This window comes from Ipomoea triloba, chromosome 11 (assembly GCF_003576645.1).
Source record: "Ipomoea triloba cultivar NCNSP0323 chromosome 11, ASM357664v1".
NCBI classification, from domain to species: domain Eukaryota; kingdom Viridiplantae; phylum Streptophyta; class Magnoliopsida; order Solanales; family Convolvulaceae; genus Ipomoea; species Ipomoea triloba.
Window position 1 is genome coordinate 10,287,711 of NC_044926.1, and position 19,493 is coordinate 10,307,203.

Consider the following 19,493-nt stretch of genomic DNA (forward strand, 5'->3'; position numbering starts at 1 on the left):
TATATATATATATATAAGCCCACTCATAGTGCCAAGTGCCCAAGTGCTTGAATTCATGTGTAGCCCAAAAGAAATGAATTAATGTAAGCCCAATAGCCTAATACAAAATAGCTGAAGTCTCTAACCCTAAATCAGATCTGCTCATCTTCTCGCCTTCTAAGTTCTACGCTTCTCCACTCCACAGTCTGCCCTCGCTAATCACTTCGCTGTTCTCGCCTCTCGGCTCTTGGTTTTTGTTTCTCCGTCCTCGGACGCCAACGCCCTAGCTCCTCTCCCTGTCTCCCTCACACTCTGCGGACTGCGGCCGACGCCCTCACTCCTCTCACCTAGTCACCTAACCTCGGTCTCGCTGGAAGCCTGGTCGCCCCTCAGCCAGTCACTCCTCAGTAAGGTAATAATGTAATATCTTATTTTTAATTTTTTTTTTTAAATTTTTATACTGTTAATATGTTATTAACTATGAAGTGTTTAATTATGTAAATATTTATACTGTTAATAAATCAATAATATGTAAATTTTTATATTGTTAATATAAGTGTTTAATTTAAGTAGTTAAATTTTTATACTGTTAATAAATTGATTGCAATAAACTATCTCATATTGATAAGCTTTCTAAAGTTGCCCTTTTAAGCATTCAAATTTTAATGTGCAGTCAAATTTGTAAGACTTTAGACTGTTTTGGAGTGAAAGAATTATAGAATTTGTTTGGCTTTGGAGTGAAAGAATTTGTTTCTTGTTCTTGTTGGTTGGCTTTGGAGTGAAAGAATTATAGAAATTGGTAACTTTATACTGTTTTCAAAGATAAAATTAATTATCTGTAGTATAGCTCTATAGATAATAGATTTGTTGTGTGAATTTAGTGTATATATGAGTTATTTTGAGGTGGAAAAGAAAACTAGCTTTTCAGTTCCTGTTAAGTAAGGCCTTTAATTTATTTTAATTTAGAGTATATAAGGTTGATTTTGAGGTGGAAAAGAAAACTAGCTTTTCAGTTCTTGCTAAGTAAGGCTTTTACTATGGTAAGTTAAAATGCTTATTTGATCAAAATAATACTAAAATGCTTATGTGTCCCCAATTACATAATTCCCAAATTCATATTTATAATGCACATAATTCGTTTTCATTATATATTGTTTATGTGTATGTGTATTATGAACATTAACTATTTGCATTATGAACATGAATTCTGTGTATTGAACCAGGTCCATATTGCACTATGGACCATGATCCATAATATAACGATTGTTGAATCTTGATCCAAAAATTAGTGTCTACAGTTAATATGAAATTTCTGTACTTGTAAACCTTCAATGGTTCATATAATCATATTGCATTGTGAACCTGAAGCTAATAATTTATGTACTTGTAAACAAATTGATTGCACATAATATGGTAATTACAGACACATAACATGATAATTACATGCACATAAATTGTTAACTGCAGGTACAAAATAATTTAATTGCAAACACATAAGAAGTTGGTAAACATGTTATGTGTGTTATGTGTCTGCAGTTAACATATTCTGTACCTGTAGTCGATGTTGCAAGAATTGCAAGAATTTCTGTAATTGTGAATATAAAGTTTTATAATTGTGAGTATAGAGTACTGTAATTGTGAATATAGAGTTCAAAAATTGTGAATATAGAGTTCAAAAATTGTGAATATAGAGTTAAAAAATTATGAATATAGAGGAACAAATTTTGAAGACAAACTGGAAAAAAGGAAGCAATTTTTTTTAAAAAAAAATTCAAAAGGTGTTGTTTTGAAGCAAAACGACACTTTTTTAGACCCGGGTACATGGCATAACAACTGTTCGAATATAGTTTGGACTGAGAATAACTTAACAGGCCAATAAAGCCCTTTCACCCGATTTCCAAACATTGGCCCAATTTTGGTCCATCTTCGACCCACATTAAAGGCTTAAACCCTATAAGTCGAACCTCTTGGCCGCGCATAAACCCTAGCTCCGTTGCCACAGACAGAGAGAGAGAGAGATGGGAAGCGACAGCGAAATAGAGAAAAGTGCGCAGAAGGAGAGGGAGAAGAAGAAGGTCTTGGCCCTCGCCCCTATTGCAAAACCATTAGCCGGTAAAAAGCTCAGCAAGCGCACTTTCAAACTCGTCCGACGAGGTGTGACCGTCTATCTCTATTCATCTTTATGCATAGTCCGACTCTGTATATGCAAATTTACTCTTTTTTTTGGGGCACAATTTTAATTTTTTTCTCTTTTCTTTTCCGACGTTGGATATTAGCTGCGGAGCTCAAGTGCTTGAAGAGAGGTGTGAAGGAGGTGGTCAAAAGCATTCGTCGTGGCCACAAAGGGTTAGCTCAAGCTCATTCCTTTCCTTGATTTACCTTCATTTTAATTTGATTGTGCTGACGAATGATTTATATACTTATTTATTTATTTGATTTTTGTGTTTGTTACAATTCTAATTTTCATGGTTAAAAATGGGTTATTTTTTCTGTGTGTGTGTGTGTGTTTTTTTTATTTTATTTTATTTATTTATTTATTTATTTATTTTTTTGCTGTGCTTATTTCCATATGAACTAGTAAAAGTTCACTTCAGTTAACCAACCATTGCTAATGTAAGTAATGTTAGAGTGTATGTTTTAGACACTGTTATTTCTTATGAGTCTAATTTGAGAAACTTTGAAAGGATATTTATGGATGTCCAGTTTATCCCATGTGGACATAATGAACAAAGGGATCTAATGTAATATAAATTTGTATAGAGCTAAAGTTATTTAGGAATCATATAGATACAATGTAAAAACAAAAATGGTTAAACAGTATCTTTTCCTTGTATGGCAGAGTATGAAACTTATTGCAACAACAATTAGGTATGTGAATTTAATCTTAAGCTATTGCTTTTGCTACGAGTATTATTGGAACCAAATCCATTTATCTTGTGGATCTGTTTAATGAATAAGAATATAAGATAAACAAAACTGGATTTCAGTGGGGTAGTTTACACTTTCTCTGGCTTGTGATTAGTAAAGCATGTATGCATATTATGCAGAGTTAAATAGCTTGCAATTAAAGTCTACATCCTGGGTTCTGCTATTTATATTGTAAACTGAAATTTTAAATTTTATAACGTTGTGATTGCAGGTTTTGTGTGATTGCGGGGAACATATCTCCAATTGATGTGATCACCCATGTTCCTATCCTATGTGAAGAATCTGATATACCATATGTTTATGTTGCATCAAAAGAAGTAAGCCTGATTTACCCCATCTTTATCTAATACTCTTTCAATTGTGATTGTCTTTGGTTCCTTTATTGGCCAATGCATGCCATTAACTTCAATGCTTCCAGTTTTAGTGTATATATGAGCATTTGATGGTAGTACTAGAGACGATTTGAGAACTTGTAAAATTGTTTAACTAGGAGCACTATTTGTGTGATTACCTGAATTATGGTTTTTGAAGAGTGTTGTAGCATTTCAAAAAATTGAACATATCACGTGGAGGTTAACTTTTAACAGGAAATTTCCTAAGGCATTTTGGATTGATTCAGCAGGGACCTTATGGCCTCCTCCTAGCTGTCATGATTTATGATATAAGATGCGCTAACAAGTTCCTCGATTGACTTGGCTGAGTCAGGTGCCTAGGCGGCTGGCTAGGCTGATTTTTACAACACTGGCTTTTGATGAGGCTTTTGTTCTTGCAACTTGCACACATCACTCTAGTTCATATCAATAACAAATAGGGAACTCTGGTTTCTGTTGTTATTTATGAAGATATCATATACTAAATTGCCAAAAAATTTGTTTCAGGATCTTGCAAATGCTGGAGCTACAAAAAGGCCAACATGCTGTGTATTGGTGTTAACAAAGCCTGCTAAAGGAGAACTCAGCCCGGAGGATCAAGAAAAATTGAAAGGAGATTATGATCAGGCTGTGGCCGAAGTTCGTGAGCTAACATCATCTATGTTTTGAAATTTTATGGTTTTGAAGTTTGTACTTAGAAATGTACTCTGCTTCATTTGTTAGTGATTGCTAAATTATCATCTTTTTAATCTGGTTTGCTTGCTGGGAACTGTTTATCTTGACATTTTTCCCTCAGTCCACCATGCCAAGTGAAGAGCTTTATGGACTCATTTCAAAGTAATCTTTATATGTTTATTTACAGATGAATGTTAAACATTGACAGAACAAAATATAATTCAAATCTTTTTACAACACTGCCTCTCTTCAATCCCAGGCCATTGTTGATCGTCAGTCATCGTGATCATCATCGCTTTCTGAATCTGCAACCAGACAATATGTCAAGTAGATATGATGATAAAATTGAGGAAACTAACAGTTCTTGTTAGACCACGAAGTGTTTTAACTAGTGTGTTTTTTGTTGGATCACGAGGTGCTTTAAAGGGTAAAGTGCCCTAACTGTTTGCACTGAACCTATGCAATTAAAGGATGAAGTGCACCGAACAAGGACCACTAACGCCAACCAAGCTGGTTGGAAACCGTATATTTAACCGCGCAACAAGATATTCTTACCGGATCGAACGTCGTCGCTGATCTGGCCATGCCGGATTTTTCCAATGAGCATTCGGAGGATCATCTTCGTCCAGTATATGTGAAGAAGCATGAGGCCAAACAGCAGAGCATTGAACATAAAGTAGTATAAAACTTCAGCTCTGCCGTGCTTATCCTTGCCCAAGATGAAAACTACATCGTAGCTGTAATGTTTTAAAGTCTTAATTGTTAATGAAAAGAAAAAACATTAACGGAAGACTTCCTTAAGAAAACATTGAACATTGTTTTTTTTTTTTTTTTTTTCATAAATAGTTTTTTTTTAAAAAAATAAATTTAATATGACCGGTAAATTGAAGCATGTGCTTCATCTCAATTATCATAAATATTACTCAGTAATTAAGTGAAGCATGGGAGCTGAGAAATGTATAGACCTTGTGCTCTTGAGGACCCAGAAGGGAAAAAGGATTAGACGGCCAATGATCCATGATAGCACAAAACCAAGAAAAGAAAAGTCGGACAAGCCATAAAAGCCGCTGTATCTGGACATCTTTGCAAATTCCATAAACACATCACACCCTTCATGGAGTAGTAGAACCATTGAACCAACCCTCCCAAACCTGCACAAAACCAGAAATTATTTTTATTTTTATTTTAATTATGTTTTTTTTTTTTTTTTTTTTTTTTTTTTTTTTGAGAGAAAAAACTTAATGCATTAAATCATCAGACAGAATCTTAACAAGAAAAGGGGGAGGGATATCAACCCACTCCCTGCAATCTGACATAGAAGCGGCTTCCCTAGCAACAGAGTGGGCAGCACAGTTCGCAGATCGCTTAACAAAAAGGAAAGCTACATCATTAAACAACGAAGCAGACTGTTTAATATCACCAACTAAAAGACCTAAAGCAGAATGAAAAAGGTCCTCATGAATGGCATGGTAGACAGTCTGGGAATCTGTCTCAATATCAACTTCTTCCACACCCATCTCCTTCAACCAGTTTAAAGCTTCTCTTATACCCACTGCCTCCGCCTCATTCACCGTGAAGGTGCCTTGCATGTTCATGCCTTTTGCAGCAAGGAACCGCCCCTCTTCATCTCGTAGGACCATACCCAACCCCATGGTGTTGTTTGCGTAGTTAAAAGCAGCATCTGTATTAATCTTCATGCGTCCAGGTTCAGGTTTTCTCCACTGCATATTATCATCTAAGGGCCCTGGTTTATTTTCCACAATGTTTGCATTCTTCCAGTTAGCCCATAGGGAAAGAGCTTTATGAATTACAGTCTCCATAACAAAAAGGGTGCCCTTCCAAACACGTTCATTCCTGCTGCTCCAAAGCCCATGGCATATCATGATCAATTTGCATAGCTTCTCCTCACTTAAACATCCTATGCAATCAAACAACCAGTGTGCTACCCTGTCATGGTTTTGTGACATACCTGGCAGTCCTCCCAATAGTTTATTCCATATTTGCTTTACAATATGACATTCTACAAACAAGTGGTAAGCAGATTCCACAACCCGTTCACACATATGGCACATTAAGAAGCATGGTATTTGCTTTATATTCAGAGCATCTCGTGTGGGGAGAAAAGAACATGCCATTTGCCAGCAAAATATCTTCACTCTGGGTGGCACTTGCAGTTTCCATATTTTCGTCCATGGGCGCAAATCGTCAGCTTCAGCCGCCAACAATCTGTAGCATGATTTCACAGTATAATCTCCTTTCTGACTCCAATGCCATACCCATGCATCTGGTGGCTTGCGAGAACTGATAGGGATGCTGAGTATATTAGCAGCATCGTTTACATCAAAAATATCTCTCACACAGTCCACATCCCATCCTGTACCCTGCATATTCATCAAAGAGGAAACCGGGGCAGCGAAAATAGATTCATGCAGCTCAGTGCTAACATAAGGTTCATGGTCGTTCTTTAACCAAGGGTCGGTTCCAATAATGGTGTTTCGGCCATCTCCCACTCGCTTCCGACAGCCCTTCTTCAACACATTTTGTACCTCAATCATGCCCCTCCATATAAATGAAGGATTACTACCAGTTTGTGCTTCAAAGTAGGAAGTTTTTGGGAAGTAGCGGGCTTTGTACACACGAGTTACTAATGATTCTGGCATCGTAAGGAGTCTCCAGGCTTGTTTCGCGAGTAAAGCTAGGTTCATCTCTCTAAGGCATCTGAATCCCATTCCTCCTTGTGTTTTTGGAGTACACAGAGCACCCCAAGTTTTCCATTTAATGCCCTTTCCATTGCCTGTTGTTCCGGTCCACCAATATTCATTCATAATAGCCTCTATTTCCTTGCACAGGCCGACTGGTAACAAGAATACCATCATTGCATATGATGGCATCGCTTGAATCACATTTTTTAACAGAATCTCTCTTCCTGCACGGGATAGGAATTTTGCATTCCAAGTACGAATTCTAGATAGGATTCTATCTTTTATAAAAGCTAGAATTGCCTTCTTCTTTCGACCCACTAAAGAAGGGAGGCCCAGGTATTTTCCAGATGTATCTCCTTCGCAAACTCCCAGCGAGCCGACCACCTCGTCTTTTGACTGTTGCACCACATTAGAGCTGAAGCAGATAAGAGATTTCTCATAGTTAATTTTCTGTCCAGAGGCCGCAGAATAAGTGTCTAACACCCACCTCATGCGCATGCTTTCATTCAGATTAGCTTTCAGGAACAAAAAGCTGTCGTCTGCAAATAGGAGGTGTGATATCTGTGGAGCTCCCCGCGCTACACGCACACCATGCAACATGCCAATATTTATTTGTCTATCAATGAGCGCACTTAGACCTTCAGTCACAAATAGAAATAAATACGGGGATAGGGGATCCCCTTGTCGAAGCCCTCTCCCTGGTACAATTGGCCCTATTTGACGATTTTCATGCAGGATGTGATATTGCACGGACCTCACTGTTTCAAGTAGAATGTCACACCACCGCTTACTGAAGCCCAATTTCGCTAACACTGCTGCTAGGAAACTCCACTCCACTCTGTCGTATGCTTTGCTCATGTCCACTTTTAAAGCTGCAATACCCTCTTTTCCTTGTGTCTTTCGTTTCAAGAAATGGTGAGCCTCATAGGCTAGCATAATATTATCAGTTATTAATCTCCCTGGCACAAATGCACTCTGAGCGTTAGATATAAGGCCCTCAAGCATCGGTTTCATACGATTTGCGCACACTTTTGCCGCAATTTTGTACAGGACGTTGCACAGCGCAATAGGTCGAAGGTCCTTCATGGCTTCCGGTTTAGCTTTCTTCGGGACCAAGACAATAAATGAATTATTAGCCTTAACCGGGAGCTTGGCAGTTTCCATGAACCGTCTACAGAACACCGTTACATCTCCTCCGACTATATCCCAAAAATGTTGAAAGAACCCCGGGTTAAGCCCATCTGGACCAGGTGATTTATCCGGGTGCATTTGGAAGACAGCCACACGGACCTCTTCCATACTAACTGGACGAAGAAGTCTGATATTATCCTCAGGTTTAACTTTTGTGTTAATGCACTCAATAACCTCCTCCATATCTCCTTGTTCGGATGTAAACAAATTATCAAAATAATCTGTCATCACCTTTCCCATCTCATCAGGATCGTCCACCCAATTTCCGTTCTCAGACTGTAATCTCTCCACCTTATTCCTCCGTTTCCTACTTTTCGCAGAGTTATGGAAATATTTTGTATTGTTATCTCCCCCCTTAAACCAATGTTCTTTGGCCCTTTGTCTCCAGTAAGTATGTTGCTGCTCCAGTAAGAACATTAATTCCTTTTCAGTCTGATTATAAGTCTAAAATTGCATTCACATGATATATATATATATATATATATATATATATATATATATATATATATATTCTAGATCAAATAAGGAGAATGGTATTTTTATGTATAACATCTGAATAGTGATTTTCTTTCATAGTTGTGTTGTGTGCACTTATGGTTCTCAAATGTTAAAAGATGTTGGCCCTGTTTGGTAAATAATCAGCCTATCAGTCAATTTTGGCTTATTTGACCACTATTAGTTGGTAAATAACAAGCTTTTTGTAACTTCAAAATGCTAAAATTCAAAAGGCTACTCAAAGCAGCATTTTCAATTAGCTTTTTGAGAAGAGAAATTATACCAAACAGCTATTAGCTAACAGCTAATTTATCAAACAACTTTCTACAATCGGCCAATGTTATCAACAAATCATACTTCTAACCCAAACAGCCAACCCAATCAGCTAACAACCATTTACCAAATAGGACCGTTGCCTTTTGAGCCCACATTCTTACTCGAAGAAGGATACACACACTCCGGTGAGTAAAATTCTAACTATGTATCATGATTTTATTGATAAAAAAATAAAGATCGAAATAATAAAAACTGTGGTTCACATTATTTTTAGATGAGTCAGAGTATTTTATGTAAGCAAGGAGCAAAAATGACATAAAGAATGGGAATATATGCATATTACTCTTCATACTTTTCTAGTTTTTAAGTTTTGAGCAAGGTTGCATTTTTTGTCCTAACTCTTATGCAATTTCTTGAAATTTAAAGGAAATTTGTATGGACACATAAAAATCAATTTGGTTGGCGTGAGTGGCTATGCACTCTCATCCCTTAAGAGAGGTCGGGAGTTTGAACTCCTCTCCTACAATTATGACATGCTCAGGACACCTCGTGGTTTAACAATATATATATATATATGCACACAAGAGAAATATAGATGAAAAATCACTATTCAACAATAACTTAGAAACTAAAATTACAATTGTAGCTACTATATATACATACCTCAAAATATAAGAAGAGAGAATGAGGAAGACTGATGTTATGTGATGAGCCATTTGTGCTGCGAAATCAGAACGTCTTGTTTCCCAAAACACCAATGCAAAAATGGAGTAAATATAGAACCCTCCAGCATACATATAATATCCCTTCATCTTTGGCCTGATCATCACCAATATTATGCACACACTTATTACATTCAAATTTACCGCAATCAACCTTTAACCACATATATATGCAAATTATATTTGCTTTTACCCCTCAAATCATATATGTTGCACCTAAATTTAGTTAACTATTTTTGCTTAACATACATTATTTTGTTAATAAAAAGAATGAGTTAACTAACTGAGAAGAGACATAGGTTAATGTACGCTAGAGTCAGTGGTGGAGCCAGAAAAATATCTCAGAAGGCGAAATATAAAAGAGGTAGCACCAAGTTGCTCCCTTATATGAGAGGTTCTGGGTTCGAGCCTTAGTGGAGACAATATTGACTCTTTGTGCTTCAATAGGTTGAGAAAGTAGTAAATAGTAATGAACAAATACTGCATTATAACAGAGTCAGTAGTATTAAAAAAAATGACAATATATGAAACATAACGCCAACCAACTTAGCTAACTAGTCAATTATTTATTTATATATGTTTTCATATACTTATATCTAAAAATGTATATATATATAAGGACTATATATAGGGTGAGGGTAGGGTGAGTGGGGGCAGTTGCTACCACTGCTCCCATTGTGGCTCCGCCACTGACTAGAGTGGTGGTACGGTAGTGAAATTGGACTGCTCTAATTGCACACATCCCACCAAATCTTAGTAGTCCACTACATTTCGTTCAAATGACCAGTTGGATAGTGGTTGAAATAATGAACAACTACCCCAGGCCAATTGTTCTTGTAAATACATCTTTAAACATGATAATTTTTTCTAACCATCGAAATGAAGAAGATATTTTGGTGGGACATAAATAAACCTAAACATTTCTTTTAGTTGCCAAAAGGTTAACATAATTTATAAAAGTGATGAGAGAGAAAGGTAGGTTTTAGCTTAGCTTACTTGTATTTGTGATCTGGCCAAAGGTGGTCACCGGGCCCCATCCAAAAGTATTTTGTGTTGGTGAGCCATGGTTCATCATAGCAAACATAAAGTGCAAAGGCTTCTGAAGAAAAGTAATGGAGGAACTTCCACGCGGATTCTTTGAACTTGTCAATCTTCTTCCTCTTTGGACCTTTCTTGATTTCCATATTGCCATGTTTTGCCCCTAATATCATCCTTCTTGCCATTTTCTGCAACAGTACACTTATCATCAACATCATATATAGAAGAGTTTGTAAATGTTAGGCAGAGGCGGGTAAATGGCCAAATCTAACACTAACAAGGAGATTGTTAGAAGAAGGCTTAAAAGGCCCACCTTGTCCCTTGCAATTGTGACGGTTTGTAAATGTTGTACAGAGGCCGATGAAAGGCCAAATCCAGCAGCAAATGCTAAGGGATTGTTGGACGAAGACCGAAGGGTCAAGTCCTAACACACCGCCTTTTGAAATTGTGGCTGTATAAGGAAATAAAGCTGCGGATTCGCTACTAGCTGGTATAGCTTTTGGCGTAATATGATAAGTGCTTGAACTAACAAGTGGTATCAGAGCCTGGGTAATATAATATACCTCGAAGATTGATCTGTCGAGAATGAAACGCAGCGTGGGGAAGTAGAGAAGCAGGAAGGGAAGAAGGAAGAAATCTTGGTAGTCTGGGTAGGATTCCATGTTCCAGTTAAGCCAAGAAGCTGCCATTTTCTGCATCATATCAAGAATTCAAGATTGCTTCTTTTTTATTCCTCGATGATGGAAATATATATAATCTGATATTTGGAATGAAGAGATATAATGGAGTTTATATTAGTGTCTACAGCTTAGCTTGTTGAATTGGGTGGAAAGGAAAGTTCAAATTTGGCTGGTAGATTACGACGAAAACCAAAAGAGTACCCTGTTTCCTCGAAACCCCAATGTTAGTTTCCTACTATTTGGAATCTAGCTTTAATTTGTGTTTTTCAAAACAAAAAATAATACTCTGATATATCCGTAATAATAATCGAAATCATCTTTTGACTATTTGTTAGTTTACTCTTTTTTTAGTAAGCGCACATGTTTCTTTGGTCAGTACTCCATTAATTAACAAGTACACCTTGTTAGTAACATACCTTATAAAAATATAAACTAGGCCTGGGCAAACCGGTTCGGTTTACTCAAACTGAACCGAAAGACCGTTCGGTCACAATTGTGTAGAAACCGATCGTTTTTAAAAAAAATATATATAGATATATATTATATATTAAATAATTAATTATAACAAACCCTAAGGCAGTAAGGCCTAAGTCAATCCACGGTCGTAGTGTCCCACGCAATTGTCGGACCTGAGTGTCTGAGACCTCACCACTTCACGCACACAGCTCTCCGACCTCACGCGCGTCACATGCAGATCTCCAAGACTCCGACCTCACCACTTCACGCCGCATGGCACCGCCTCTAAAGTCTAAACACATTGATGGCCGAGGTAATCTTTTCCTTAGTCTTTTTGTAGTTAATTTATACTATCCTATAGCTTGACTTACGCATTAGGTTCTTGAATTTAGGCCTTTAGGGTATGATTTTGATATTTTAGTTTTTCATTTGGAGTTTTTTTAATTGTTCTTGTTCTAGGATTTTTAAATTTTACTCCCTCCGTCCCATTTTACCTGTCTTACTTTCCTTTTTAGTTTGTCCCAAAATAATGTTCTCTTTCTAAAATTGAACATAACTATCATTCTACATTTCCCAATTTACCCTTTTGACTTTTCAACTTTTTAGACCATTAATGAGATAAGTACAATTGTACTTTGTACAAATTACACCTACTTTTGAAGGGCAAAATTGGAAAGTTAATATCATTTGCTATGTTGCATTAAAAACCGTGCAAAAAGTAAATGAGACAAACAATTAGGGACGGAGGGAGTATTAATTTTTCCATTTTGATTTAGGGTTCTTGAATTTGGAGATATATATAATATCTCCCTATTTGAGTTCTTCATTAGTTTCTTGTTCTTAAATTGCGAACTAAAAATTTTCCAGTCAACTGGAATTTAATTCCAGTCACCAGAATTGAACCATTTAAAACCGAACCGAACCGAACGCTAATGTTAAACCGAATGGTCAATACATCTGTGTGGACTATATTATCAAATAATGTACATTCAATATAAAAATAATGTATTTTTAATTAGTATATTAAAAATGTATATTGTATTAAGGGGATGCACATTATTTGTGTACATTATATTGTATAATGTACATTCAATAAACAAATAATGTATATTTAGCATATTAAAAATATACTTTTTGTTATGGTCCACACAGCACTGTGTGGACGCTAATAATTTGCCCCTCCTTATAAAGTGGTATATGTATAAGGATTGCAAAGCACTAGTCTCTTTTGCTACTACCATAGAATAACTCTTTCAATTTATGAATTTGATTAATATGTATGAGTTGAGCATATGAAATGCAACTTGTTGATAAGGGTTTTGTAGAGTCTGTATAACACATGCAGCGCCGATTTTTTTTATTTGCGTGGCCTATGCTGGTAAATAAGTGAGGTCCTATCAAAGTATAAATAAACTGCGAATTGAAAAAAAATTGCAAAGAGAAAAATGCAAAAAATCTAATTTTGGGCCAATATATCACAAATACATATACTAACTATTAGGTAATGACTGGACTAAGGACGCTCAAAACTTTGGAGTCCTGTGCAGTCGCATATCTTGCACACCCTAAAATTTGGCCCTGAAGACATGAAGTGTATCTTCTATATATGTCTTAGACCTCAATTTCAAGTAAAAATTATTTTAGATAAGTATATTTCAGTACACTATATAATGGGGTATTTATCCAATTTTGTTTATTTACAAATTAAACATTATAATATGCTACATATTGTAAGTTTTAGTGAATATTAACATATTAATTGATTGTAATATATTATAAAACGTTGAACATATGATTGGAAGAGATAGGATTAACAAATAATTAACCTTTTTTATTAAATAAAAAGTGAAATTACATTTTATTTATTTGTTTTCTACGGTTGAAAATCTCACCCGACCAACGGAAGTTAGACGGTAAACATGTATTTTTGATCGGTAAAACGGTTTCCAACCAACATACCGGCCAAAATTAAAATGTAGAAAATTCATTGTCAGAATTTTTGTCCAACACTACATGTTGGTATGAAATAGTGACCAACAACTCAATGTTGGATGGAAAATCCAGAGGCTAAATCCACCATTTTATATTCTCGTATTTTCCGTCCAATTGTTGTAGTTGGCCGGAAAACTCTCCTAGTATAATATGTGAATTTCCTTCCAACTGTACGACCAACCGTTGGATGGAAATCTCCGGTCTTTTATTATGTTAAATTCCTTCCAACTGTTGGTTGGAAATTGCGACCACAGTTGACAAGAAAACCCAAAACTAGAAAGTGCTTTTATTATTTTGATATAGTCATAATTTTATTTCTACTTGTTGTCAATAAACTCTAAGTCATCAATAAAGTAATCTACACACTACTTAATTTCAAAATGAAAATATATTTAAACATTTACAACAAAAAATAGTGTCATATTTCAACAATACACTATTACGATACACTAAAAAAAGTCATGAAAACATAAAGTAGCTAATCTTCATCGGAAGGGGCTTACGTTTCTTCTTCATTTGCTGAGGTGGAGTTGTTGTTCAAGTTTAATTAAGGAAGTTAACCACTCAGAATTTGCACTGAGTTGTGCAAATATAGCACCCATCTTTTCAATTACCGCCCGAATCAACTTGTTCTCTTATTGAAACATTTTATTTTCTTCCCTCATATGTTGAATATTAGCCATCAAAGCTGCATTCGAAGATGGCTCCATACTTAGATTTTGATTGGCTTGAAGCTTTCGAAAATTAGTGTTGAGTATCTGAGCCAAAGTCATATAAATAGCCTCCCTTCTTTACACTCTCGGTGGCCTTCAACCACAACTATACTTTACATCCGTTGCATTAGATTGAGTTCGTCTTAGTTTAATCATTGTATCCTACAAAATAAAATAAAGAATTTTCATTTACTAAAATAATTATATTCCATGTAATTATTTTAATAGAAGTTATATTAGAAATATTATTTACAACAATTTTTTTATTTGAGTTTTTGCACAAACAGATGCTCCAGTTCTATTTTTTCCGTTCATGAGTGTGTTGATACATATTATCCTAGCTTCTCTTTCTATTCAACAAGAATACAACATACTCAGTATAATATTATAGGAATAAATTACAAATAAGTCATCATACTATTTGGGAACAAGCAATTAGACCATCGAACTCAAATAACCTCCAAATAAACCACCGAACTCGGAAAAACAAAGCAATTAAACCATTGAAACCGAAAAAAGAGCAATTAACCTAATTTTAAAATTTCCGGTGACAATTTCCGACACCCGCGACAATTTCAGGGGACATGCAACAATTTCAGGCGACAATGTCAATAGTGAAGCAATTGGTTAGTATAATCAGGAATAAAATACTTATTACTTATAAGGAAAAGTGTAGGTACTTTTGAAAAAAAAATGTACGTAATATTTTTATATTTTAATTTATTTCTGATTAATATTAGATTTTTTAATATAAGTATTACATTTTCATCTAAATTCGATCTGTCACGGTTTCACAAGAGAGTCACTCGGGACATAATGTGATTGGCGGCTAGAAAACGGAGAAACACAATTTGTAAATGTTAAAAACATTTCGTCATCATCAATATAGTTAGTGTGTTCATCGTTGATGATATGGATAAGTTTTTATGAAAAGGAAACAATGGTATAAATGCCAATTGTCCACTACAATAATCTAGAATAAAGTTAGCAAGAGAATTGCATAAAAACTTGACAGCCTATCTTAATTTGGATGGTATGAGCTTTGAATATTCTTTTCTCTTTGACCTTTGACCATATGTATGAGTTTCATTTCGTCCCTCATCTTTGAATGTTTTATTAAAAGTTGACAAATATTAAGAATGTTCTTATTTAATTTTTCAATGTTGATAGAACATTTCTGACCACTTAAAGTAGGCGGAAATATATAATAAGTGCAATGAAAATTGTAAATTAAACTAAAATATCATGTCTAAATTTTTTGACCAATTTTAATTTGTTGGATAACTTAATTTAGTGATGTAAGATTTTTGGCATTCTAAATTTAGTTAGAAACTCTTTTCCCAACCAACAATTAAGATTTTTTTTAGTTATTCTAAATATTAATAAGAAATTCACAAAATTTTGATAGTGACTTCTTTTGACTTGGAACCGTAGTACATCTAAACTTCACAATCTATATAATAAAGCTTCAAAACATCTTAAAAATTTTCTTTAAAAACTTTAAAACATCACTATTCACTATTCAATGGGGCGTTTGGTAAATAGTTGTTGGCTGATAGCTGTTAACTGATTGGGTTAGTGAATTTGATTAGTTGATAGTATTAGTTGATTGTAAAAAGATGTTTGGTAAATTAATTGATTATATGCAAAATGACTTTCTCAAACAGCTAATCAAAAAAGCTGATTTGAGTAGCTTTTTGAATTTTAACCTTTTGGAGCAATAAACTGTTACTAAAAACTAATTATCCAAACACTTATATCGATTGTTTAACCAAATCAAACAACTAATTGTGGTTAAATATGTCAAAATTGGTTGATAGACTAACTATTTTAAATTAAGAGCGAGATTAACTAAAACAAATGGTTAATAATTACTCTCTCTGTCCCATTTTATCTGTCCTACTTACTATTCATTAGTCAAACCAACTATTTGTTTTTTTGTTTCTTTTCTTTAATACTTTTAGTGTAGTTTCTAAATAAATAAATTTTGTATATTAATACTAAACTTAATATTATGGAAAATTGGATTAAAACTAGTTTCAGTCAAGTCTCGTTAACTGAACCAGACACATAAAATGGGACGTAAGGAGTACCTTTTATAAATAGATAAATATAATATATATATATATATATATATATATATATATATATATATATATATATTTATTTATTTATTTATTTATTTATTTATTTATTTATAGGTTCCGGATCAGGTGAGGACCTATCATCAAGTGAAGACCTATCATTAGGTGAGGACCTTGTGGACTAATCTAGATCATCCATTTGGACTGACCTAACGGCTATGAATGCAACTGCACAACAAAGTGGGCAAGATGCACAACATTCACACTATGAATGCACAACAAACTGAGACCGAATGCACAACAAACTGAGAACGAATGCACAATAAACACCTTTCTACAATCACCTAATATTATCAACTAGTTATACCATCTAACCAATCAGCTAACAACCATTTACAAAACATGGCCAAAATATTTATTACTTATTCGAGAAAATGTAATATTTTTGAAGAAAAATGTAATATTTTTACATTTTGATTAAAAGTATTACATTTTCCCACTAAAAGTATTATATTTTTCCTTATAAGTAACAAATTAAACACTTGCCAACATTACTTATAAGGGAAAATGTAATACTTTTGATGAAAAATGTAATACTTTTACATCGAAATGTAAATTAAGAATAAGAAATAGTTAACGGAATATTCGGTTACTAGAGTTTATACTAACGGAATGCGAGGTTATTTAAGGAAAGAAAATAATATAATAGAGGGTAAAGTAAGAAAATAAAAAATATTAAAATTAAAATAATATGAACTATTCATTTAATCAAATAATTTGACGGTTCCCGTTCTAGCTAGTAGTTCTCTTCTTGGGCCGCGTTTTTCTCCACTATCAAATTCTTCGGGAGCAACGGGAATAAGTTGAGTTGTGAGCGCCTATTGGACGCACTGTTGCAAAAATCCCCGCCTAGGCACTCCTAGACTGAGGCGAATTGCTCCCTAGGCATCCGCCTAGGTGGCCGGCCGCCTAGCGGCCGAGTAGGCGACCGACTGGGCCAAATTTGACCGAGTTAACTCGCCCAACTCGGCAGAGTTAGCCGAGTTAACTCGAGCGAGTCCGCCTTGTTAATTTTATTATTATATTTATATATATTTAAGTTTATTTATTTGTATAAGTAAGAGAAGTAAGATATATATATATATATATATATATATATATATATATATATATATATATATATATATATTATACATATAAAATATATAATATAATATATGACATACACCCACACACATGTATTAATTTTTTGTTTTTATAGGTCGCTGCCTAGAACCGCCTAGACCGCTTAGGCGCTAGTCTACCGCTCGACTAACGCCTAGCTAGCGCCTACTGCAACCATGATTGGACGTCATCATGGACTCCTATAATTCAGGCACCCCATCCGATCTCGCCGCCTGAGGACCATCACTCTTATCACCGGCGAGCAGGAGGCGCAGGCTAAGGAACTTTGGCTTCCGGGTTCTCGCTTTCCGGGCAGATCTACACGGTTTAGCTCTGCGTTACTTGTTCATGGTGTTGCCACTCTCATTGAGGTGGATTATATTGCCAAGTTTGCTCTCCACTTAAAAATCTAATGAAGGATCAAATTGAGAGTAATTTTAAAACTTAGAGGACAAAATTAGATAATTTTTATATTAAAGGACAAAATTAAGTAATAGTCTTTAGTCGAGGGACCAAAACATGTATTAACTTGTTTATATACATGGATTAAAAGTGAAACTAGATTTAGAGGTCAAAATGACATTTTAGGGCAAACAGTCAAACTGATACTTGTTTATTTATTCATTTTCTTTGATTTTTTATAAATAACCTTGAAATGTTTATTTGTTTTTTTTTATTTTATGGAAACTTTGATAAATATATTTTTAAAATTTATTTACTAATATTAAATTTATTAACTTAAAAACTTGGATTATAAGTAATTTAAATTAACCTTTGTTAGTGGAATTAGACAAATAAATGAAATAAAATTGAGTGAATAATAGAAACCATGTAGCTAGTCAGATGCACATTCTTTGCCCACACTAAAAATAACGGAGTACATGTTTTGACTTATCGGGCCTATTAAATAGTTAGATTTTAACTATCAAAACTACGTTGACACTCGGAAATTTACCCCTAATTTTATTTTTATGTTTGGTGTTGGGATTTTTTCTTGGAAAGTAGATGCACACATATTTTGAGCACACTTTAGCACTTGTTTTGTATTTTTCTTTGACTTGTTCAAAGTATACATACATTGTGCTAAATTGATTAAAATACATGCATTTAAATTAATTAATAGATGAAACTGCCAAGGACCTTGTAGTCCAGTGGCATCAAACCTTTCCTATCAACAGATACTGCATTGTATTAGACGAAAAGGAGCTATGAAGGATGCTGTTTGAGTATGAAAACCTCATTAATGAGTTTAAATTTGGAGCTTTGAGTGATCTTAGTTAATATAGAAAAACCAATGCAAATGCTAGACAAAATAACACAAAGTTATATTTCTTGCCCAAAATTAAATTAAATAACTATTGCTTGATATTTTGTTCATAATTTGATTTAGAAAGATTCAATTGAGAGGATTTTATTGGAATTGTAAATACAACCCAAGGGACTACAACTCTTTAGGAGATCATAAAGCCAACTAGTTCTAACGTTAAACGGGTCAAAACTAGCATGAGAGTTGAAGTTGTGTTGTAGAGTACTTTAATCTTGTTATGGTGAGAGTGGACAAAATGTTTAGGATTTGTTACTTCAACTGCTTGATGCGGTGAGATAAGACTTTGACGTAGTGACAAAATGCTATAGATATACGATTTTATAGCTACACATTTTCATTTTTATCCTTCCTTTGCTCCTACTATAAAAGCTTTTGTTTCTCCTCAAAACCCAACCTTGGCATGGCATAACTCGGTTGAGGCTAGAGAGTGAGAGATACTAGAGTTCACCATTGTCTAAAGGTGAAAAGGAAGGGCCAACATTTTTTGAGAAGAGGAATCTCATCAAGTCAAGAAGATGCAGTAAGATTCAGGCTACACCAAAGGCTAAGGAGAAGTTTGGGAGGAGAACTCCTTTTGAGAGAATCTCTTGCCTTTTTGCTTTACATAATTTTTTGTTCATTGTATTTTCTTTTAAAATTTGTGTATTTGAGACATTTTTAGTTATTGGTGGCTAAGAACACTTTGGAATTTTTAGGTATA

The 19,493-nt window shown here is 34.6% G+C and overlaps 1 protein-coding gene across 2 annotated transcripts; it reads left to right on the forward strand.

Annotated features, from left to right (window-relative positions):
• Positions 1-123: 123 nt before the first annotated feature.
• On the forward strand, positions 124-4,047 carry LOC115996585 (H/ACA ribonucleoprotein complex subunit 2-like protein). Of its 2 annotated transcripts, none has more exons than XM_031235880.1 (5): positions 124-391; positions 1,986-2,133; positions 2,256-2,325; positions 3,119-3,224; positions 3,786-4,047. In XM_031235880.1, the coding sequence occupies exons 2-5, from the start codon at positions 1,998-2,000 to the stop codon at positions 3,945-3,947; spliced, it is 474 nt and encodes a 157-aa protein (XP_031091740.1). In that variant the 5' UTR covers positions 124-391; positions 1,986-1,997; the 3' UTR covers positions 3,948-4,047. The 2 variants fall into 2 exon arrangements, with proteins under 2 accessions (XP_031091740.1, XP_031091739.1); XM_031235879.1 differs by having other exon boundaries at positions 125-391; positions 1,982-2,133.
• Positions 4,048-19,493: the final 15,446 nt, after the last annotated feature.